The sequence below is a fragment of the Hippocampus guttulatus genome, chromosome 9, assembly GCF_054856545.1.
Source record: "Hippocampus guttulatus isolate MCC_2025c chromosome 9, RoL_Hgut_1.0, whole genome shotgun sequence".
NCBI classification, from domain to species: Eukaryota; Metazoa; Chordata; class Actinopteri; order Syngnathiformes; family Syngnathidae; genus Hippocampus; species Hippocampus guttulatus.
Window position 1 is genome coordinate 1724151 of NC_141269.1, and position 23558 is coordinate 1747708.

The 23558-nt window shown below is 45.9% G+C and overlaps 2 protein-coding genes across 3 annotated transcripts in view; one reads left to right on the forward strand and one right to left on the reverse strand.

Annotated features, from left to right (window-relative positions):
- The window catches only part of LOC147199749 (venom factor-like), a 22135-nt gene extending 8827 nt beyond the window's left edge, over nucleotides 1-13308 (forward strand). Inside the window, exons 19-45 of the mRNA XM_086119351.1 lie at nucleotides 653-782; nucleotides 871-939; nucleotides 1708-1977; nucleotides 2579-2852; nucleotides 3552-3637; nucleotides 4185-4324; nucleotides 4440-4649; nucleotides 5331-5391; nucleotides 5887-5970; nucleotides 6050-6253; nucleotides 6363-6438; nucleotides 6524-6686; nucleotides 6764-6871; nucleotides 7624-7783; nucleotides 8677-8837; nucleotides 9012-9167; nucleotides 9791-9850; nucleotides 9918-10008; nucleotides 10250-10301; nucleotides 10541-10628; nucleotides 10755-10844; nucleotides 10945-11050; nucleotides 11812-11901; nucleotides 11979-12062; nucleotides 12368-12448; nucleotides 12545-12692; nucleotides 13033-13308. Of these exons, the coding sequence (XP_085975477.1) occupies nucleotides 653-782; nucleotides 871-939; nucleotides 1708-1977; nucleotides 2579-2852; nucleotides 3552-3637; nucleotides 4185-4324; nucleotides 4440-4649; nucleotides 5331-5391; nucleotides 5887-5970; nucleotides 6050-6253; nucleotides 6363-6438; nucleotides 6524-6686; nucleotides 6764-6871; nucleotides 7624-7783; nucleotides 8677-8837; nucleotides 9012-9167; nucleotides 9791-9850; nucleotides 9918-10008; nucleotides 10250-10301; nucleotides 10541-10628; nucleotides 10755-10844; nucleotides 10945-11050; nucleotides 11812-11901; nucleotides 11979-12062; nucleotides 12368-12448; nucleotides 12545-12692; nucleotides 13033-13174 (3384 nt within the window). The 3' untranslated portion in view covers nucleotides 13175-13308. The remainder of the gene's footprint in view (nucleotides 1-652; nucleotides 783-870; nucleotides 940-1707; nucleotides 1978-2578; nucleotides 2853-3551; nucleotides 3638-4184; nucleotides 4325-4439; nucleotides 4650-5330; nucleotides 5392-5886; nucleotides 5971-6049; nucleotides 6254-6362; nucleotides 6439-6523; nucleotides 6687-6763; nucleotides 6872-7623; nucleotides 7784-8676; nucleotides 8838-9011; nucleotides 9168-9790; nucleotides 9851-9917; nucleotides 10009-10249; nucleotides 10302-10540; nucleotides 10629-10754; nucleotides 10845-10944; nucleotides 11051-11811; nucleotides 11902-11978; nucleotides 12063-12367; nucleotides 12449-12544; nucleotides 12693-13032) is intronic.
- Nucleotides 13309-13322: 14 nt separating this feature from the next.
- On the reverse strand, nucleotides 13323-22729 carry LOC147199750 (sialoadhesin-like). Of its 2 annotated transcripts, none has more exons than XM_086119354.1 (12): nucleotides 22602-22729; nucleotides 20051-20386; nucleotides 18565-18783; nucleotides 18146-18484; nucleotides 17657-17896; nucleotides 16738-17007; nucleotides 16398-16658; nucleotides 15904-16164; nucleotides 15761-15845; nucleotides 15131-15155; nucleotides 14710-14888; nucleotides 13323-13907 (listed from the first exon to the last, which is right to left on the reverse strand). In XM_086119354.1, the coding sequence occupies exons 1-12, from the start codon at nucleotides 22660-22662 to the stop codon at nucleotides 13904-13906; spliced, it is 2280 nt and encodes a 759-aa protein (XP_085975480.1). In that variant the 5' UTR covers nucleotides 22663-22729; the 3' UTR covers nucleotides 13323-13903. The 2 variants fall into 2 exon arrangements, with proteins under 2 accessions (XP_085975480.1, XP_085975479.1); XM_086119353.1 differs by having other exon boundaries at nucleotides 14710-14933.
- Nucleotides 22730-23558: the final 829 nt, after the last annotated feature.

A 23558-nucleotide genomic window follows, 5' to 3' on the forward strand; every position in this document is an offset into this window, starting at 1 on the left:
AATACATTGAAAATATGATGGGACAAAAAGTAATCATATTTCAAGAATAAAGTTGCAATACTATGGGCAAAAAAAATGTGATCGTATTATTGCCGGAGAGAAGTCACATATTGCAAAAATCAAATTCCAAATATTGACCCCAAAAAAATCAAGTCATAATTTTACAAGAAAAATTATGCAATAATATCAGGAAAAATAATTACAGGAAAACAAATGCACCATGAGAAACAACAATTTTCAAAATAGATCAAATATTATGAGAAAAGAAATCGGAATTTTAATTCAATTCAATTAATAAAATCAAAAATATTAGTTTTTTTAAAAATAAAGTTTTAATGTTAGGAAAAAAAGTTGTAATGATATATGAATAATCAATATGCGATTTTAAAACTTTTTTCTTGTCATTTAGTTCTTGTGGTATTATGAGTTTTCCTATCTTTTCAATTTGTTTTTTCTCCCACATTCCACCATTTTACTTGAATCACAACAATATTTTTTTCCACAATATCTCCATATTTTTCTCCCCCCCAAAAAAGTCACATTTTTCTGTAAATATGTCTTGGTAAATAATCGCCCCTAATTCAACTTTTTGCGGATTGATCTTGAAAATAAATGTGTTTATCGTGAAAGACGAGTGCCGTTTTCCTTACAGTTGTGGGATACGGTTGAGCAAGGGGATCTGGGCTGCACCCGTGGGGGAGGCATCAACGCCAAGAAGCTCTTTCAGGATGCTGGCTTGCTCTACGCATCCAGCACCGGATTCAGAACCGAGACCAGGAAAGGTTAGAGCAAATAATAATCCTAATCCTAATCATAATAAGTGTGGGAAAAAAACCCAAACAAACAAAAGATGGCATGCCCTCTTTTCAGCCTTGCACTGTCAAGTCAGCAACAGAAGGAGGCGCTCTTCAGAACTCTTACAGAAGAAAGTTCAGCTGGGTGAGTTTTTTTTTTTTTTTGTAGAAATGATCTTTATTTCCTCGTAATATTACACTGTGTTGTTGTCGGGGTGGTTTTTGGCATGTGTGTTATGTGCAGCCACACTTTGGAGGACGTGGAATATTTTTTTGTGCAAGGTAACGACGTGATACGTGAATCATTGACGTCTGTGTGGGAAATTGGCGCCCCCGTGTGGAAGAGATGTATGGCGTCCACTCGAGTAGATTTCCATTTTTGTGTGCTTGTGTGCGCGTGCGTGTGCGTGCGTGCGTGTGTATGTGTGTGTATGCATGTCTTTATTTGCCCTATGATATTGTAATTTTCCTCTTCCCATTTGTTTCTTGTCCGATTTATTTATGTATTGATTTATTTTCCCAGAATGATGCCACTTTATTGGACTATTATGACTTGAATCGAATCTGAATCCTACAAAGTCGGGCCAAATCGAATTGTTCCACTGTGACATCAAACCGTCCTTGAATCGTTTCGTACCCCGTGAATTGAAAACTGTATCGGATCTTCTTTTTTTTTTTCCTCTCGACATTATTTTAGTAAAACTGTGATTTCATTCTCGGAATATTATGTGATTAGTCTCGTGACAGTAAGATTTTTTTTCTCTTGTAAATATCAACACTGACTGCTGGGTATACATCAACTTTATCCATAAAACGATTTTTTTTTCAGCATTCTTTTTTTTTTTTCTTTTCTCCTGTCGTAGAGTCCACCATTGCTCACCTCATGTGCGCTCCTCGTATTTCTGTGTCCCAGAGAGTCGCTATAAGGAGAAGCTGGCGCATCGCTGCTGCAGCGACGGTCTTCGGGCCGTGCGCATGCCATACTCGTGCACGCGGCGCTCGCTCTACATCACCGAGGGCTGGGAGTGCATCCGGGCGTTCCGCTACTGTTGTGCCAGCTACCGAGATGAAGTGCTGGACATGGAGATGCCCACCACGGCGCCGCCCACCACGGCGCCGCCCACCACCACCACCGCCCCCCGAACCGTCCCCACACGGATTCACCTCGGCAGGGAAATGTTTAGTAAGTCTTACAGCGCACGCACCCGTTCTTCTTTTCTTCTTTCGGAGGGACGTCTGACTTACTATCAGCGCTTACTCGACTTACTCACATGACTTCGTTCCTTCCTCCCTCCCTCGCTCCCTCCCTTGCTTCCCTCTGACTTCATTAGTGGCTTGCTTACTTTCTTACCTTCAGTATGTACCACCCGGTACAACCTGCCTTCCTTCCTTCCGTCCTTCCTTTCTTATGTCATCCTCTCTCCCTAACTTCCTTCCTTCATTCTTTTTTTTCCTTCATTCCTTCCTTCCTTTGATCATTCATTCATTCCTTCCTTCCCCCCTTCTTTCCTTTTGGACTAGCTTGTTGCTTTGAGTACTTCATGTATTCCCATCTTCCTTCCTACCTTCTGTCCCTTCTCCTTTCTTCCATCATTCCTTTCTTTCCAGCTTACTTTGTTGCTTTCAGCACTTAATGTGTTCACTTCTTCCCTTCCTTCTGACTTTCTTTAGCCCTTCCTTCTTTGCTTCTTCCTTCCCTCCTGCCCTCCTTCCTCACTCACTTCTTTCTTGCTTACGAGCTTGCTCACTACTTACTCACGTACAGTACTTGTTTCCTCACCTAGATTGGGGAGGACGCAATGTCGACGTTGTCGCCTACAGCAACGCCCGCAAGACCTTGGACAGTCCCAAGCTTTTTGCCAGCGGACCCATGATGCCGAGGGAGGAAGTGCGCCCAATAACCCCCGAGGTGCTCGGTGAGTACGTAGAACTGGACGACTACGAGGACGAAGAAGAAGATCAGTACTTGGAGGAGAGGGACGTGTATCTGCGCTTTCGGTTCTTCGAGTCGTGGCTGTGGACCGAAGTCAAGTTGCCCAATGAAGCCGACAGAGACGGGTGAGAGAAGGCAAAACGCACGAGCAAAAGTACCGGGACAATTGAGGGCAAACATGCAAGCAGATGTTGGCAAAAGTATCGGGACAAACAAATTATGGCGGATGAACCATGAAGCCCCCAAAAATTCAAACACCCGTAGACAAAAGTAAGGCCAAAAACTTGTTGACTCTTGTATGGGGACAAACTTTCAAATTACAAATGTTGACCAAAGTATTAAGATAAGTGAAGGCAAAATTTGTACACAAGCAGTTGCAGCCAAAAGTATTGGGTGGGGGGGGGCCACAACGACAATAAGCAAAACAATGTATACAAAATGCAAGACCAAAAATGACAAGGAAACGGACAGAAGATTGGGAACAAGTGAAGGCCCAAAAAATAAATCAAGCTTTTGTGTACAAATGAGACAACTCAGTGCAGGTGACAGGTAAATGGACCACGCGGACAAACAAGCGAAGGCAACAACGCAAAAGCGATGCGCAACTTGTGCCATCGAAGACGTAGCCGTGCCGAAGAAAACGGCTTTTTGAGCGTGCGGGCCCTTTGAGTGCCCGATGACTTTGGACATCAAGTACTTGTTGAGACGGTGACTTCTGTGCCGCCCTCAAATGTGTCTTGCGTCGTCATCATCAATGCCGTGTGTGCAATCTGCCCCTGTCTTGTTTCTTTGGAACCATGTCGCCGTGTGTTGATTGGCGTCAGGCTGGCGTCCACGCAGCTGAGCCAGCCGCTACCCGACAGCATCACCGAGTGGGGCGTCATCGCCGTCAGCTCCTCTCCAAACACCGGTAAAAACTCCCCTTAAGTACCCTGCTCATTATTATCATTATGTTTTCAAGATGATTGTTTTTCATGGCACTTGTAGAATGGCATGATGTGTTTTTTAAATCTGCCATCATTCAATAGGAATTTCATCCTGAGTGGTGTTTGTATTTGTTGAATGGATTTGGCAATGGCTGCTTTACTTAACGCGGCCTTGTGTCGAGTGGTGAGCGCATCGACCTCACGGGTTCGATCCCGGCTCCGGCCTTCCTGTGTGGAGTTTGCATGTTCTCCCCATGCCTGCGTGGGTTTTGTCCGGGTACTCCGGTTTCCTCCCGCATTCCAAAAGCATGCACAGCAGGCTGATTGAACACTCCAAATTGTCCCGTGGTGGATGGTTGTTCATCTCTGTGTGCTCTGCGATTGGCTGGCAACCGGTTCAGGGTGTCCTCACCCGCCTACTGCTCGAAGACAGCTGGGATAGGCTGCAGCGCCCCCCCCCCCCCCCCCCCGACCCTTGTGTGGATTAAGCGGATCGGAAAATTTTATCGGCATCGGGTTGTTGACCGTCAGGTTTCTGCGTGGCCGAGCCGTACAACATCAAGGCGTGGAAGCGCTTCTTCGTGGACTTGAAGCTTCCGTACTCGGTGGCCCGGAACGAGCAGGTGGAGATTAAAGCCGTCATCCACAACTACGGTGACGACGAGCTGCACGTAAGTCGCCGAAGACTCGTGTGATTGTGTGCGCGCGCATGGAAGAAGACGTCTTTTGAAGAGCTGTCCACTGGTGTGACGGATGTGACGCCGCCCCCCCCCCCCCCTCCCTCAGGTCCGCGTGGTGCTGATGAAGACAGAAAACATGTGCAGCGTGGCCTTCCGCGATCGCCACACCCAGGAAGTCACGCTGCCGGCAGGCACGTCCAAGGCGGTGGCCTACACCATCATGCCCCTGGCGGTGGGGCGGCTCCCCATTGAGGTGATGGTGGTGGCCCGAGACATGCTGGGCGGAGACCGCGTCCAGAAACTCCTGCGGGTGGTGGTGAGCGGGGGCCTCGATGGCGGTGGCTGGAAAATTCCCTTGCATTGCACTGACATTTCCGCATTTGTTTACAATTGGCGGCAAATGAACATGGCATTTAAATCAACGGAGACTTTCTCCAATTTCGAGTCGACTTATTCAAACCATTGCAACGTCAAGCTGCTCCATTTTCCAAATGACCAAGTTCCCTAAAATTCCACATTTTCAAAATGTAACGAAATGCACAGAGGCACTCTCCAAACGATCCTCCCACATTTCATACCCAATTTAAACCATTACAAATTGAAAACGTTTCGCTCCTTCACGACATCTTGCAAATTCTCCGTTTGCCCAAAACTCAAAATTTTCCGTTTCAAAATCGACATTTTCCAAATTAGCCACATCTTCCAGCTTTCGCAGTCACGAAAATGTTCCACTCTTTCAGGACATCTTGGGAACTATTTTTGCATGAGCAATTTTCCCAAAACTCCAAATTTTCCATTTTGAAATTCACCCAAATTCTCGACATTAAAAAAAAAAAAAAAAAGAAACCATATTCTCCGACATTTCACAACCAATTCAAACCATGTTCAAATTGAAAATGTACAACAAATTCTTCAACATTTCACTGAATCAGTTCATTGCATTCTCGATCGCTTTTGTTGCAGTGGAACTAATGATTCTCATTTTGCATCCAAACAGATGGATGGCGTACAAAAGACCAAAGTTTGGAGTGCTGTCTTGAACCCAGCAGCTGAAGGAGGTGTGGACGTTTGTTTTGGTCTCAGTTTTTATGATTATTTTTTCAATAACAGCATGAAATTTGGTAGGCATGCCTGACATGAGTAGACCCACAAAAAAGTCTCTGTAAGTCATGCCCCAAAAGATACAGGAGGTTTGCCATTTGGATTCCGAGCAGTGATTTGGGGGACAATGCATCCTCCATTTCAACATTGGCACACAAATCTAAAGTTGCTTGAATGACCGATATCGATATTGCAAGATAAGATAAAACTCTGGCTCTTAAAGGTCACTTAGGGGATTCCTCAAGGATCTGTATTAGGTCCCAAATCGTTCCTTCTACATAGTGATGATATCTGCAATGTCTCAAAGATATGTTTTAGTGGCAAAACCTGGAACAGCTTCCGACTACTGTTAAAAATGAACCGAATACATCAAGCAAGTGGTTTGATCTCAATCCATTTTCACATTTTATGTGACGCCAGCAAACTCTGCCTTTTGCCTCCCTTGGCTGCAGGTAAGCAGAGCGTCCAGGTGGGCAAGGTGGAACTGGAGGGCGTGGTGCCAAACTCAACGCCGGAAACATTCATCAACGTCCGAGGTCAGTCACCAAACGGGACGAACGGAATGCCGACGTGGCGGATCGTGACGCGCCCCCTCCTCCCGCCAACCTCCCCCAGGGAACGTCCTGGCCGACAGCATCGACAACTCCATCACTGACGACTCGCTGGCGTCTCTCATCCGCATGCCGGGCGGCTGCGTGGAGCAGAACTTGGCCACCATCACGCTGCCGCTCATCGCCGCCATCTACCTGGAGAAGACCAACGACTGGGAGTTGGTGGGTGTGGAGCGCAAGGCCGAAGCGCTGAAATACATCAGGAGAGGTCAGGATCGACGGATGGATGGATTGTCCACGCGCTGGTGGAGGAATACACTACTTTCCTCTCGAAATAACATCGCTCCGGGATGTGCTTCTTCTTGTGTTGTTTTCAGGCTATGAAAACCAGCTGGTCTACAAGAAGAGTGACGGCTCTTACCCCCCCTACAGGAGGGAGGGCGCAAGCACCTGGTAGATGGCAGCCACGGAGCCCATTCGTAAGAATCTCGAGCCTCGTTCCTGCTCACCATCAGAGCATTTTTGTCTTGGGGTCCAGGATCACGGCCTACGTGGTAAAGGTGTTCTCCATGGCTCACTCGGTCGTCGGCGTGGATACGCAGCAAGTGTGCGACCCGCTCAGCTTCCTGGTGCGCCACAAGCTCAAACTCCCCAGCGGACGCTTTGTGGAGGACAACCCTGTCTACAGTACCACCATGACTGTAAAAATCAAGACACGTGTCAACAAAGCCGGGGTCGGGTTGGGTCGTGTGTGTCACCTTGTCGTTTGCGCGTGTAGGGCGGCATGCGCGGTGACGACCCCGAGATTACGCTGACGGCGTTCGTCCTCATCGCCCTGGCGGAGGCCAAGCAGGCGGGAATACGATGCAGCCAGCAAAAGCTGGAGGTGAGTCACGACCGCCGTTGATGGCACGACGTTTGCCTGCCGTGAAAATACACAGGAAACGGTCCCACTTCACTTACTTGATTCCAAAATGGTTTCTTTTCTACAAATAATGTGTCCAGTGGTTAGCGTGTTGACCTCACAGTGCAGGGGCCGTGGGTTCGATCCCCGGCCTTCCTGTGTGGAGTTTGCATGTTCTCTCCGTGGCCACGTGGGTTTTCTCCGGGTTCTCCGGTTTCCTCCCGCATTTCAAAAACATGCACGGCAGGCTGATTGAACACTCGAAATTGTTCCTAGGTGTGAGCGTGAGCGTGGATGGTTGTTTGTCTCTGTGTGCCCTGCGATCGGCTGGCAACCGGTTCAGGGTGTCCCCCGCATACTGCCCAAAGACGGCTGCGATAGGCTCCGGCACCCTCCTGTGAGGATGAAGTGGATCGGAAAATGGATGGATGGATGTATTAAAGAAGGTCCCGTGTTGCCATTCGGCCAACAGAATAACTTTGTGTTCAACTAAACGTTTTACGCCAAGTCAAATCCAGGTCACGGTGACCTCACCTGTGCTTTTGGAAACGTTCTTCTGTTTGGTGGAGTGCAATAACTGCCGAAACACCCAATATAGTTTGCACAAGTTGATAAGTCAATTGAAGGTCACCTGTAAAGGTAAATGGCGCATCGTAAGCGCATCCTGAACATTCACCTCACTTGTCGCCTATGTCGTTCCAAAGCTGTTCTGAGCTGGTGTCTTCCCCCTGCAGGAGGCTATCGATAGCACGGCAGAATTCTTGGAGAACGCCCTGGAGACATCGGGCCGGAGACCGTACACGGTGGCCATCGCCTCCTACGCTCTCGCCTTGGCGGGAAAAGGCTCAGCCGCCTACGACCCCACCTTACAGCTCCTCGCAGCATCCCCCGACGGTACTTGATTGATTGATTGATTGATTTATAAGTAGCAGCTTTCGGAAGGTTTTTCATGACCATACCCTTGATACAAAGTTCCATGAGCCCGTCGATGGCGTTTCACGTGATATGTTGCCATTAAGCTGGCAGACCGTTAGCTCAGCTGTTCCCAAGCCCGGACAAAAACAAACAAACGGTACGTCGCGTTAAGGACGGCCATCTGCCATGAAAACGGTGCCAAAAAAATGGCACAAGCCCAAAGTCAGAACGGTTCATTTTTAAATGAGTGATCAGTTGTACTCTTGCTTTTTGTGGCGCGGAGGATAAGCGAGGTTCAGTGACACAGGCACCGCAAGTAGGATTAAATATGTGGCTTTCAAACAAGGTTAGCGTTTCACGTCAGAGTTGTTTGCCAGGGTTATGATTTCAAGACACGGTGAGGGTTTCAATTTGCGTTTTCAAGACAAGATGACAAAGTAGGGGTTTTGGCCTGCGTCAGGGTTTCAAACCAGGTTTGAGCTTTCAAATTAGGGTTTTAAGATACCGCTATGGTTCACCTTAGCCATTGTTCGGGTTCAAATTAGGGTTTTAAGTGAGCCTTTCAAACAGGGTTCCTAGTGGGGTTCAGGGTTTCAAAGTAGACTCTTAAACCTGCATTAGGCGTTCAAACTAGGTTGAGGCTTTGAAATTAGGGTTTCAAGACCGTGGTAGAATTTCCAATGAGTGTTTCAAGTCAGGGATTGAATTTCAAAGAGTGGCTAGGATTTGAAATTAGTATTTCAAGATTATGGTTTCAAAGTAGGGTTTCAAGCGAGCATTAGGATTTTAAATGAGATTTAGAAATTTGAAGGAGGATTCCAAATGAGGGTTTTAAATCACGGTTGGGTTTTCAAATCGATGTGCCTCCGCAGGCAGCCACTGGCCAGACGCACACAATCATCTGTTCTCGCTGGAGGCGACCGGTTACGCATTGCTGGCCCTGGTCAAGGTGGGTCAGATGCAGGAGGCCGCCAAAGCTTTCCAGTGGATCAACGGCCAGCGCAGGATGGGCGGAGGCTACGGTTCTACGCAGGTATCAGCATGTATTGTATTGGATCGGGGACTTTTCCGCCAAAGGCGATAGTGATCCTGAGCGATCGACTCGTGGGACTCCAAACGGCCCACAGGCTTAAATGCCGCACAACCCGCATTCTCCTCTCCGCCCTTTGACGTGGTTGTTTTTGTTGCTCTGTGACGGTGCTGTCAGGCCACCATGGTGGTGCTGCAGGCGCTGTCCGAGTACCTGATGAAGTCTCGGGTCGCCGGCGATCTCTCCCTCGACGTGGACGTCAAGATCACGGGCCGACGTGACGTCCGCTACCACTTCAACTCCAGGACCGCATACGCCGCCCACTCGTCGCGGGTGAGAAACACTCAAGGGGCATGATAGTACCGAAGTCATGTCCAATGTCGAGCGTTCGCTTTTCAAGTTTTATCTGTCCAATTTGGGTCGAGCAGGACCAGCTCCCAACGGGAGCTTTCAAAGGTGGCTTCTGTTCCCGCTTCCCGGGTTACTAAGCTTTTTGCTTCGATACCGTCTGACGTTACCTCTAGTGCTAACGCCAAAGTTAGCTTGTACTTTTAGCTTCCAACAAGAACTGGCTAATAATTCGTTACTGACAAAGTGCACCAAATCAAATTTTCATGTTGAAAAAGATAACAAAAAAAAAAAAAAAAGCAAAGCAAACCCCCGACCCCGTCATTCTGTGCGCTGTCGCTAAAAGCTAGACTATGAGGTCGATTGGCACCACAATTACGAGCGCCTCGAGGAAATTTGGAGCAGAAAAGTGTGTTTTACGACCAGATGTTTCTAATTCTATTTTTGCTCGCGCGAGTTTAGCAGTTGGAATCTTTTCAAAGGTATCTTTCAACAGTGTCATTGCTTTTTCTTGTTTTAACATTAGCGCTAAGCAGTAGCAGTGTTAGCTTAAATTTTGTACTGAACCGCAGTGCTTTGTCTCTCTCTGTCATTTGTCTTCTGCGCAGCTTCCGGCTAATCTGGACCTGACCGTGGAGGCCACGGGCCGCGGGCAGGGAATACTGGAGGTACGAGGAGCGGCGCCCAGAGGGTTCCCGCCAAAAGCATCGATTAACTTGCGCGTTGTGACTTCAGGTGGTGACATATTACAACCAGCTGCATGAGGTGGACGAGAAGACACCATGCCAACACTTGGAGCTCAGTGTTGACATCGCGGAATCCAGCGGTGAGTCGTCTGAACCACATTCCCGAAGGCCATCTGATGAAATGCGGCGCAGCACAATCTTATTTTTACGTTTTTGTTTTTTTGTTTTATATTTGCAAAACCCCAAAAGGATCAGAAATGCGAGACAAATTTTAAGGGTTAGCTTTTGCGGCTGTAAACGGTCATTTATAATCCCTTAAAACACAACAAAGGAAATGAATGTTGTGGTTTTATTTGAGGTTTTTCCTTGATTTTTCAACAGAAAAGCCTCCCGCCGAAGTGGAGAAGTCCTACCTGATGACCATCAAAGTCAGGTGAGAGCCCCGCCGGAAGTTGCCGACAGCGTCAAATCCCAGCTAATCGCAGAAGCAAACGTGCCGACAACACTGACAAACGAAACAACGTTTCTACTCTATGTCGATGGTGTATTCATCCAAATCGATGACCCGATCCATTTCGTGACGTCCTCCCCTCAAATAATTCCTGTGTGCTCAATCAATTCCTGACAAAAATAAATGCGACGACGTGAATCGAATGTATTTGCTGGGCGCAGGACGTTGGGATCCAGCGACATCAGGATGGCGGTGCTGGACGTCAGCCTGCCGACGGGCTTTACCCCCGAAACCTCCGACCTGGAGTTGGTGCGTCGATATTTTTCTTAACGTCCATCTATGCTTTTCGTTATTGCCCATTTGTGTCCCCTGAGGCTGGCAACAAATATGATTGGTGTTGCTCGCCATCCTATGAAATGGCGTGTGTGTGTTCAGCTGTCCAATTCAGTGGACCGCTACGTCTACAACTTCAAGATGGTGGACAACCTCAGCGACAGAGGCTCCTTCATCATCCACTTGTTCAAGGTGGTCGCCGGAAGCGCAACCTCGGGCCCGTCTGATGCGGTTCCGCCGGGCCACTCGAGGTCCTGGCTCATCTGGTGCGTTCTTTGCGTTTTTGGCTCAGGTGTCCCACAAGGAGCCCGAAATCCTGATCTTCAGACTGCAACAGAACTTCAAAGTTGGCCTCCTGCAGCCCTCCTCGGTCACTGCGTACGAGTACTACAACCCCGGTACTGGTCACATTCTCCGTACACTGTAAATACTCTCACTTCTTTGGCGCACCCTCTGACGCAGTGGCGATTAATTATGACAGACTTCAGAAGACAAGAACAAATGACAATTTATTTGGCAGAGATGTACTTTTCCCAAACATGACCCCTTTCTTTGGCGAAGAATATGAGAATCAAAGTGCATGTTCAAAATCCATAAAGTAATAATCATAATAATAGTTCACTGACTTGCTCCACTCGTTAAATTGACTTGCTTATTCTCGTCTTCTTTCTCACTGATAAACTTTTATTTTGAAAAAAAAAATACAACTTTATTCCTTTAGCAAAAATATGAATTTGTGATTGCAGGGTAAGTTATTTTTTCTCCCCAAAATAGGCTTTTTTTTTTTTTTTTTAATTCCTATGGAATTTTAGGGTGCAGGGTAGTTATGGTTTTCGTGTTAGGATTATGACGACGGTCCTTAGGACCCAAAAAGTTTGATCTACCTGCTTTAATGAACTCCACGCAAAATAATCTGCCTTAAAAAAAGCAGTTTCCCATATAAATGTATCGAGTTGTTTCTGTTACGTGTATTTGTGAAAGGATTACTGGTCATCATTGTTCAGATTGTCAAATTTACTGGTGAAAAAAAAAACGGCTATATAATCTCGTTAGCATGTTTCCATTTGATGTTAGCATCGTGCTAATTGGTCATTTTTGGCGATGTTGATTTGTGATGATAATGGCAGTAATACAAATATTTTTTTGGGGTGGTCATTAGACAACCGCTGCAGTAAGACCTACACGCCCCCTCAGGACCAGGGGGATCTGACGCACATCTGCAAAGAAAACATCTGCCGCTGCACGCAAGGTAAAACGCACAGAGACGACCGACGCAACATGAATGGAGACTCGAACCGTGACCCTTCCGTCGACTCGCTTCCACAGGCGACTGCTGCGTCGCCAAAGCGGACGGCGAGAGCTTCGGTGCCAAGGAGCGGGAGGCCTTTGCCTGCAAGTCTCTGCACCACGGTACTTTTCGAACCCCCAAAAGACCCTCCCGCCCCTGTCACTATTCCGAAGAAGGCCCCCTCTCTCCTGTCCCCGAATCTGACCCTAGCCCAAACCTGGGTGGGCCAAGTCCACCCCGCGAGCCGCATGTCATGACGCACCCCTGCCCTAAGACTCAACCCCCGGACCATAATATGCAGCCCTAGCTTTCACCTCACCCTTCAGAACAAGCCTTCAGAGCCCAACCCTAAACCGAACCTAACATTGATCTCCCGAAAATCTGAGCCCCAACCCAAAACGAACCCAACTCCGATATTTGTTTTCAGTTTTTCAGGCAAAAGTTGTGAGCGTCCAACAGAGTTACTACGACAAGTACGAGATGGAGATCACACGAGTTATCAAACTGGGTGAGTGCTTCCTTTTCGGTATTCGGGAGAGGGTTGGGTGGGGGGGGGGGTGTTTGGGAGGAGCCTCACTTAGCGGGTGTCAAATGGTCCCAACAGGGGTGGAGGCAGGAGTGAAAGCGGGTCAGACCAGGACATTTGTGTCGCACGGGGGCTGCAGAGAGGGACTGGACTTGAAGGTGGGCTCCCACTACCTCCTCATCGGACCCAAGGAGGACCAGTGGGACGTTGACACGGACAACAACAGGTAATTTCAACAACGGGGACGCTAGCATCGCGCACACAAGTCGCCGTCACCGTTTCGTACTGCAAGTTAACGTGGCTTCAGACGCATCCGCCCCTCCCCTCCCAAAAAAAAACTTTTAAAAAAAACTACGGGTAACATAAAGACACTTAGGGTCGCTAATCATGATCATTTATGACGGAGAAAGTTCAGTCTGTACTTTTTTTTTTTTTTTTGTACTTTGACTTCAGTAGAGGAGTTGCATCAGTACCTCGACTTGCCCCCTCTCCTCTCACAAGTATCTGTTTCTTCGACTTAAGTACATACAGTGCAGTGAGCGCTTGAGCCATTTGTGTGTTGTCAGGTTTGTGTACACACTGGGGTCGGGCACGTGGGTGGAACGCTGGCCGTCGCCCGCCGAATGCGCCGGCGGGATCTTGCGGGACAAATGCGCCAACCTGGCCGCCGCCGCCACGGAACTCTCGCTCAACGCCTGCCGCTTGTGAGACAAATGACGCCAGTCCGACCTTTTTTTTTTTTGGTTGTTGTTATTTTCTCTTTGGAAGTGTGTCTGTGTTCAAAACAGCAAGTGAGAAATGATGACGTATGCGCATCCTTTAAAATAAAAGCTTTCCAAGAATCTTGAAGTGATCATCACCATTATTTGGTCCCGGGTTACCAAACTTTTATTCACTCTTTAGCTCATGTTTGTGTGACCATTTCTACCTGACATTCAAGTGGGAAAAAAAAGAAGCAATGTTAGCATTAAAAAAAAAAAAAGTTTTTAAGTCCAATATTCATTCAATTGCCATTCAAGTGTAAAAAAAAAAGTCATGCGCTTAAAAAAACAGACACGAGGTAATTTATATTTCGAAAAGTAAAAAATTGTGAATTTACCAAAATTCTCTGTAAAAAAATATGAATGTCTTAAAAATTGTTCTAAAAAGTATTTTTTCCCCATAATGGCTGTATTTTGGCAGAAAAATGGCAGTTTTTTTCTGTAAAGGTAAACAAAATATATCTGTAATTTTTTAATCTAATTTCTCAAATTTTGTATTAACTATATGCATCGCTATCAAGGCTTTAAAAAATTCATTAAAAAAAAAAAATAAAATAGTTGGACTTTTTGGCTGTGCCACAAATGTCAGGTCGAGAGGTGATCCGTCCCTGAGGTCAAATGCGTCTTTTCTGCACGGCGCTGTACAGCTCGCTCGCGCCGGCATCCTCTTGAGTCTTCACCTTCGTGGATGGAAACACCGTCGAGATCATCAAGTTGCTCCAGCAGGGCAAAAGTCATCCAGTGAACATAATTTTAAGTGTTCAAATTGAACTCAAGGCACCCGAGACGATGTAGTGCATCTGTTTTCGGATGGACATCCACCCATTTTTTTCCTTCTAACTTTCCAAGTGGCGCAAACTGCAGGAATTTGCCCCCAAATGACAGCTTGAAAACAAAACGGTTGACTTGCTGTTGGCTTTGGGGCATAGATCCTTGAGACTGTTTTCGTGCCTCTTGACAAGATGGACATTTGTGCCTGCTCTTGTGCTGATGTCACGGGGTCATCGATCCCAAAATCACCCACCTGGGCCACTATTGGGGGAATTTGCAGCTGTTGTGAAAGCGTGATATCAATGAAGGTGTGTTGTAAAGTGGCTGCCTCCAACCAAAATAGTCAACTTCCTTTTCAATGTGGGGCTTGGAAAGGCCTCCCAATTTTGTTGGTGGATAAAACTGAAGTTGGGAGCTGATTCAAGGGAATTTTCCTCAAACCAAAATAGCCAACTTGCTGTTCGATTTTGGGCAAGGGTCCTTGAGATTTTTTTTTCTTTCTTTCTTGATTGACCAATTTAGTGCTGATGGGTGAAACTGTTGGTGAGGGCTGATTTTTTTTTTTTTTTTTTTTAACTTTCCATTGTGCACACTCAGGCAGATTTTGGGGCTGTGCTGGGGACTTACCACAGATTTCTGGATGGATTTTCAGACGGCCACGAGAATAATAAGAAGGGCAGAATTAGGAGAAACGGAGGAGCCCGAACTCACTTTAAGGCGTGGCCGCCGCAGTTGACGAGGCTGTACTCCACATCCTCGTCCTGATCCTCGCCCGTGCGCCTCTGGGCCTCGAGGACGTTGGAGTAAATGTGAGGTTGTTTGGAGAAAGTCACCGTCGAGTACACCAGGTCGTCCGCAGGACCCCTGCTTCCATCTGAACTCGCGTTTGGCTGGTGACATTTTGGATCTTTTTTGCAGTTTTCATTTGCATTTATCTGTTTGAGGTTTTGAACAGGATTTTTAACAGTTTCAAAAATACAGCGATACATTTTGAATGTGAAACCTTATAATAATCATTTTTAAAAAGGTTTTTCACAATTATGGAAGTTTTGGATATTTTTAAGTATCAACATTTTGTTGAAACTGTAAGTTAATGTTAAAATGTAAACGTTTTGGTGGTTTATTTTCTCACCTGAGCTTTTGATGTCATCTTTTTCCTAAAAGATCATGAACAAAAACAGAGTTAAATTAATGCCTTTGCATCGTGAACGTAAAATACATTTTGTATGTTTGTTAATTGTAACATAAACACCCCCCCCAAAAAAAAAAATTAATACCAGAAATGTCCGATTTTTTATTATTTTTTTGTATTACACACAAGCATATTGCTGCCACACCATAAAAGTTCACAACACATTTCAACATGATGTGACATGTGATAATGTGACACATCTCAAGTTTTATCTGTTTATAATGTTAAATGTGTTGACTTTTGGTTCCGGGGGACCGTCGCTTTGCACTTGCGTGGCCGCCTGAGAGTGCGCCGTGGCCACAGCGACCCACTTTGTAGCAAAACTTTTTTTTTCTTTTTTTTTAATCTTAAATCGGAATAAGAACACGGTCCATCCAGAATGAGAGGTGTGTCAAGAAATTGCTTGACAAACGGTATTGTGGCCATTTCCAATAAGAGGACATCTAAGGACCTTTAACATAAAAATAAATAAAGAAATAAAAATGTTTTGCACAATTTTAAACAAAATCTGTAAATATTTTGACACCCCTAAGCATGTATATTTTTCCAATTTAGGAAATATGAACCGACCTGAGCAGCGCAACGGCTACGAGAAGCAGGACGAGTACCGCGCCGCCGCCCGCGACAGAACGCACGATGGCCGCGGTCAGTGAACCTGAAGAAGCGGAACGTTAAAGCGGCCGACCAGACTGAAGCGGGGCCGAGAGACTTACTGGCCATGGGGGGGAGCCACAGGGTGGCGTTGCGGCTTCCCATCACGTTGCGGGCGACACAGCGATACTCGCCGGCATGCTTTGCTTGGTAGTCGCTGATGTTGTAGACGGCCACCGTGGTTAGGGGAGACTCCTCGGTGGCCTTGTACCAAGCGTAGCTAGCGCTGGGCTTAGCATCGCTGCTACACGTCAGACTGACCCAAGAGCCCGGGCCGATGTCGTCGGAGGCTTTCGCTGAGACCTCCGGAGGCCGAGGACCATCTAGGGGAGAACGCGTTCAATAGTTTACATTTGAGTTAGAATTGCTTCCATCTTATTTTAACAAAAACGATTATTTTGATTTGATAACGGGTTCCAACACACGAACCGTCCTGATTTATCTACATTGAACATTTTTTTTCAACATTTTTTTTACTCTGTTTGTATTTTCTGTAAAAGGTTTTACAAGGATGACGTGGCCAGTCCAGACCTCCATGTTGACTTTGGGGACTTACACATGACTTCAACGACCTCTTCTGAAGAGTTGGCTTCTCCATATTCATTGCGGGCCTTGCAGTAGAAGCGTCCGGCATCTTGTGGGCGGATGGAGATGAAGCGGTAAATTCCTCCTGATTCCAGGCGCACGGGTTGGTCGTCCCTGTACAACGTGTAGTTCGTCTCCGGCTTCGCGTAACTGCTGCAGGTCAGCGTCACGGACTGGCCCTCCTCTGGGAATTTGGAGGGACGCACCAGCAAGGAGCAGTTCCTCGGAGCATCTGCGGAACGCAGCGTAGGCCTCGTTGTTGAGATGCTCCATTGAGTCCTCAACTATTACACCGCTGTACCGAGCCTTACATTTCACATCGACTTGGACGGGTTCTGACTTCTTCGCCCCCAGCTCGTTCTCCGCAGTACAAAAATATTCGGCTGAGTCTGAAGACTTGGTAGCCTTGAAGACCAGCTGTTCTCCGTCACTTATTTCTTGAATGCCAGTGTTTCTGATCTTCTTAAACCATCGGTGTCGACATGATATTGCGGGGTCGGTTCTGCAGGTCAGGATCAGCGGTTCGCCCTCCACTATTTCACCTGGACCACTCGGCGACACGGAGGGGGTCATCGGAGCATCTAGAGAAGACGGCGCAGAACGTCAGTCGGAAGAGAGCTGACCTCCCCCAAGGCTCAACAACCCCAAATGCGTCTGATCCACTCGAGGAAATCAGGACACGCATGGAGATACTCAACTTCAACTCCGGTCCTGCGGGTGGCAGTAATGACTTTTCAGCACAACTCCTCCGGGTGAGTCATTGCCCCCACTTGGGACCCCATGCAAGTGGACTGTAACGTCCGGAGTGACCAAGTGAAATAATCATGTCAATAGTTTGGTTTACTATTTTTTCTTGTGTTCCTTAAAATAAATACCAATTAGAAAAAAAAAGAAGACAGATGGATATCATTTTTTAAATATTATTTAAAACAAGAAAAAATATGGATAGTTTTATGTTGTATTATTTACAATAGAGGAATCGATTATTTTAATTTTTATTAGAGATGTAAAATTTATTATTTTATTTATAATTTCTATTTGACAATTTTTATTGTAATATTTACATTAAATACATTGACCAATGATTTTAAAAACGAGAAACTAATTTGACAGGTTGACACATTCTATTGAACCAATTTTAGTCGAAATGAAGCGACATGTTTGATTCGTAATAATGTAAATGCTCGATAGGCTGGTTTAAAGAAAAGAGTTGATGAAAAATAAACCCACACAGCCGAGCAGAGACGTTGAGCGGATATCCTTTCACCGCACAGCTGACGTATTCGCCAGGATATAAAATAACTTCCCAGGGTTTGTCCATCTGGGATGGGGCACAGTCGCCCACCGGCTGTCCGTTCCTCGACCAGCAGAAAGACAAAGGAGATGGCGGGCTGCAGCTCAAGTGGCACAATAGCTGAGCCACGACGTAAAACTCTTTCACCGTGACGAGCACCACCTGCACCTGCACAACTGGAGACGGGAAGAGCAAAACAGGTGAGTCCAGGAAACGCATTTGCTCTTTGGGGTTAAGGTCCGGACGTTGCAAAACGTTCCACTTCTGGCTTTGGTACCGATCGTAGGCCTTCGTTTTGATATCGGTACTCACACTGGAGCGTCAGTTTGGATTCGGGGATAGGCCCCACTCCCCTAAATCCTCACTAGTACCTGGAAATGAAAGTGGAATGAACTCGTATTCCATCGATTGTGTTTCACTCTTACCCGCGACAGTCAAAATGGTTCCGGGCAAAGTACTCGTCCAGGCAAAGTTTCTTTTTGTGGTGAATCTGAAGCGGTAATCCGCAGAATCGCTCTCCATCAAGTTGTTGATTCTCAGAGTCGATTGTCCTTGAAATTTTTCAAAGAGCTCAACACGAGCCTTGTAGCGATCGTCCAACTTGAGGCCCCGAGGATCGTTTTTTGTGAACCAGATTTTTGATGTGACCTGAGAACTGGAGTAGGTGCTGTAAGTGCAACTAATGTCCACTGTGGAGCCTTTGAGAGCGCAGATGCTTCTCTCTTCGTAAAGCACCCGGTTACACCAGTTGCTGCCGGACGGACCTGAAAGATTGAAAAAGCACTTTTAGCATTAGCAAGTAGCTAGGTGCTTCGATCTAGAGCGGCAGGAGTCGACAACTCACACAGAGGAGGAGACACGAGCTGCTGGTATCCTCTTATAGCACAGGAGTAACTGTGTCCGTAGTCATAGCCGCGAGACAGATAAGAGCGGTCATCACTATACGAAAAAGAGTTTGCGTTTTTGATTTCTTGACCATTCTTGTACCAGATGTATGAAGCACCAGTGTCCGGATTGCATTTGCTGACACATGTCAGTCCATTCCTCACTTGTACACTGAGATCTGAATTTGAGAGGAAGAAATAGACATCTTGTGTCACAAGGCATTCATTTCAACAGAAAAGTGTCAAAGTTCATTTCCGCCAAGAGGAGTAAATGCCGCTTCATTCAAATTTGTGTTTGTATGCGTGTGTGCTGTGTGTTTCCATTGCGACGGTACGGCGAACGAGCGATTAGCACAGCCGCCTGAATGTTCTGAGGTTCCAATCGAGACTTTGGACTTTCGATGTCGCATCTGCACGTCCCCCCCCCCCCCCCCACGCTTGCGTGACCTTCCTGCTGGTACCCTCCCTCTCACACGCCAAAAACATGTCCTTTAGCTTCATCGAAGCTAAACCGTCAGCCTAAGTTAGCTGGGGATAGGCTCCGACTAGGTATGGGAAAATGAAGCTTCAAATGTGCCTCATGAACCAGTTGTATTTTTTTTTTTTTGACTCCTCAAGATTGGACTCAGTACACTGACTTGTCATTTCTTTAAGCCCTTTACTTAAACCAACAGTGCCATACAGAGGAGTCGAAAAAACAGCGACTGGTTCACAAAGCAAAATTGAAGCTTGATTTTCCTACCACCAGCTCCAACTCACCTGCGACCCATGCGGATTAACAATTTACAAACCGGATGACAGTTTGCTTTGTCTAAACTTGTGAACCTATTCGGGGTCACTTGTTCCAGAGTCAATTCCAGTTGAGGATACACCCGATTGGTCACCAGTTTCACACGGAGCTGGAGACCAGTGGACATTGGGTGCATTCATACCTATGGACAACTTCAAGTTTTCAACCAACTTGGACTTGCAAATCCATCCTCATGTATGTAAAAAATACGTTTAAACGTCCATGGAGGCTCAATGCATTTTCCCCAGAACGCCACGAGGTATTGACTTGCGCATACACGACCAATATGTTGGAAAAGCAAGTTGCTAAATGTTTTGTGTTACGTCTACAATTTCCGTATTTTTTTTCCCAATAATGTGATTGACTTCCGCACGCGCAAGCCCGCGCTGGGAAACGCTGCACTGCAGGCATAATACAACCATAAAATTACAAATAAACATCGTTGACTCCGTTTTCAAACATATTGGTGTAATGTAGGCCAAATGCTTAACCCCATCACCCAAAAAAACCCCAACAAAAACCCAACAAAAAAATACGTTTTTTTTTTTAAATCAAGAATTCTTTTTAAAAACTTAATCTAAAAATACGACCGATGTGCAATGACGTTATGAGACCTTCCCGCTTGGTGTAAAAGTGCTTTGAGGGACAATCCTTACCATTGACGGTCAGAGTGACTCCGGGCGTGACGGTGTAGCTGTTTACAGTCGTGACAAATCTGAATTTGTACTCGCCGGCGTCGCTTTCCCTCAACTGGCTGATTGACAAACGGCACTTGTTGTCTTGGCAGTCAAAGCGAAGACGACCGGCGTACTGAGGGTCCGACCGCAAATCTTTCGGCTCTTGATTGTTCCATTTGGTGAACCACAGAGTCTTGACGCTCGCGTTTTTTGTTTGAGGGTACCGGAACGTGCACACGAGCTCCACTGAGCTTCCTCTGAGGCCGCAGATGGTCGTCACATCGTAAAAGCCTCCCCAGCCATTTGTCTCCAACGCTGAAACACATTTTCAAAATCATATGCACGTTTATTCTTGAGGGGAAGTACGTGCCATTTTTTCCCCCCATATGTTTTGTTTAATCTGGGGAAGAAAAAAAAAACATCTGCAGAAATCTACTGAATCAACGGCGGTTGACTGTTGAGCATGCTCGCCTCACAGTGGGGTTGTGGGTTCGAGTTCCGGTGTGGCATTTGTATGTTCTCCCCTGCGCCCGCGTGGGTTTTCTCCGGGTACTCGGGTTTCCTCCCACATTCCCAAAACACGCATGGCAGGTTTATGGAACACTCAAAATTGTCGCAAGGTGTGACTGTGTGAGCGCGAATGGTTTTCATCGATGCATGCCATGCGATGGGCTGGCGACCAGTTCAGGGTGTCCCCCGCCTACTGCCTGAAGATTGATGGGATAGGCTCCGGCACACCCGCAAACCTCGTGAGGAGAAGCGGATTTAAAAATGGTGCCAAGGACGCGTTTTCATGTTTGTTTGTTTTGTTTTTTTTGGGGGGGGGGGGGGTTAAGAATCCATGATTTCAACCCCAGACACTTCTTTATATGGGAAAAGAAAGATCTGAAAATATCTGTCATTGAAAGAGTTAAAACTAAAGAACCTGCAGAATTTATTGCAAACGTGACTTGATTCTCGTTTCCTTCGGCTTGTTTCGTTTGTCGAGATGTAAAAACAACATGGCTCAGCTTTATTATCAAATGTGAGTTCTCTTTTTTTTTTTTAATGCAATTTTGGCCTTGTAAAATCCATGTTCGTTGAAAAATGCAACATTTTTTTTCTTTCTTTTTTAAATAGGTTTCGATTGCGATCTCATCCGGGTTATGCATTCTGAAGAAATCAAAATGGAACCCGGCAAATTCCACTGAGCACGCGATCTCGAGCTCTCAGGTTTGTTGCCTGTTTCTCCAACTGTGTTTTAAATCCAGATCTGATCCCGAATGACGCAGCTGGTAGCAAAGTAATAGTCCACCGAACACATGATAGCTCTGTCATATATCGTCCCATTTGCTGTCATTATGTCAATCCGTATTTTAAACCAGGTCTCGTCCAGATTAGTTTGTTGCAAGCAATGTCAGTGTAACACGTTCGCATTCGTTGTTCAGAGATGACACAAAGTTGTGCTGACGATCATATTTCTTTTCAAAGACCTTCTTCCTCTTTCCCTCATTGACATGCATGAGCACAACTTTGTGATGTGTAAAAAAAAAAAAAAAAAAAAGTTGTGATGGATGAATGCTTCTTACTTTTGCTTTCTGTCGTTTTTTGTGGGTTTTTTTCTGTCTACATAGCCAACTTGTTTTTATCAACCCGAAGTGCACTACATCTAATCCAGATTACAGATTTGGAAGTGATGTTAGAGTATAATCGAACACTTGCTATGCGGCGTCTCTTTCAAATGCGTTGATGTTTCTGTCACATGTTTTCAACCAGATCGGATCCGGATGACTCATCTGGAAACAATGTCATACGTGAAAGTCTCTTGAATGTTCTATGATCTGTCATCAGATTTCCTGCTCGTTTGGCAAACGGTGTTTTAATCCGGATCAGATCGAGATGGCAGTGTAACATATCCAAATCCATTGGACAAGTTGTATTTTGTATCTCTCTCTGGAGCGGCACCAGATCTGATCCAGATGACAGTGTTTGAAAGCAATGTAAATGTAACACGCCAACACCCGTGGAAGAAGCTGTCCAATGTTGTCGGATCAGATGCGTGGTTGGGAAACCGAGTTCTGATCCAAATGAGCCTTTTAAAAGCAATCTAAATGAATGTAGCTCAACACTCAAATGTGCATGGGGGACAAAAGCCTTGGTTGGTGCGCTCTCTCTCTCTCTCGCGCTCTCGCTCTCTCTCGCTCTCTCTCTCTCTCTCTCTCTCTCTCTCTCTCTCTCGCTCTCTCTCACGCGCTCTCTCGCACTCTCGCTCTCTCAGCTCATCTTTTCCTGATTTGTATCATCAAGATGTTTTCTGTGGCAGGAAGTGAAGCAAACAGAATGTGAATTTGTCTGTCACTTTAAAGTGTGTCCATTTGTCAATTGCTTAGACATTCCTGCAAGAGTTTATTTATTTATTTATTTGTAAAAAAATGGTTTATTTATTTATTTGTTGGTGAGGTAGACAATAAGAAAATAAAATGTAGAAAATCAGCGCTGGGATACTTTCGGACCGTGTGAGCGATATGTCAAAATGTAGGCGAGGTCATACCTTGTACGTTGGAGAGCAAGAGGGCACAGATGACGATTGCCTTTTGTGGAGTCCAGCTCATGTTTGCTGCTTATTTGTATCTGATGCTCGCCTCTCGTCGCCGTCTCTGCGAAGAAGAATTGAGAGAGTGAGAGTTTGGTCTCTTCCTCTTTCCTCACTGACGCGCATGATTACACTGTTAAAAAAAATAAAAAATACAGAGATGAGATAAACAAATGTGTCCTACTTTGTCTTTCTCCCCACCACCCCCAAAGTGAGTCTACATTTCTTTTTTGTTCAACGCAAAGCACACTTTTGGAATAACAAACTGTCAAAAAGTATTTGTAAGCAGTCTGAATGTAGATTGTCAGAGTCCATTGAACATGTTCTACCTCTGCCAAATGTCGTCTGTTCTGTTTCTCAAAATGTGCTTTCATCCGGATGTGATCCCGATGACACATTTGGAAAGCAATGTAAAGGCCTAGAGTCCATTGAAGATGTTTCTGCGTACCTCAGTCAAGCGTTGTCAGATTTTATTGTCGGACCGTGTTTTTAATCCAGATCTGCTCCAGATCATGCAATGTTAGCAATCAAAGTCTAACACATGCAATCCATTGAACAGTTATATCTGTCAAATTTTAGATATTTGTTCCATGTTTGTCAAAATATATTTTAATCTAGATCTGATCCGGTGTGTTGGAGGAGGAAAACATCTAAAACAGTGGTCCCCAAACTACATCCTGCGGGCTAGATCACCTCCACATTTTGCCCCGGCTCCCTGAACAATACCAGAGATGCATGACCATTTTTTTCCCAGTCTGGCCACGTGATCAAGACTTGTACATGCATAGAATGTAACATTCGATCCATAGTTCTGCAGTCAGTGCCCCTTATGAAGCCCCTCCCTCAAACGAAACAAATCCAGGATACATCCCTGTCAAATAAATTGGAATAATGGCGAAAAGATTAGATAAGAAA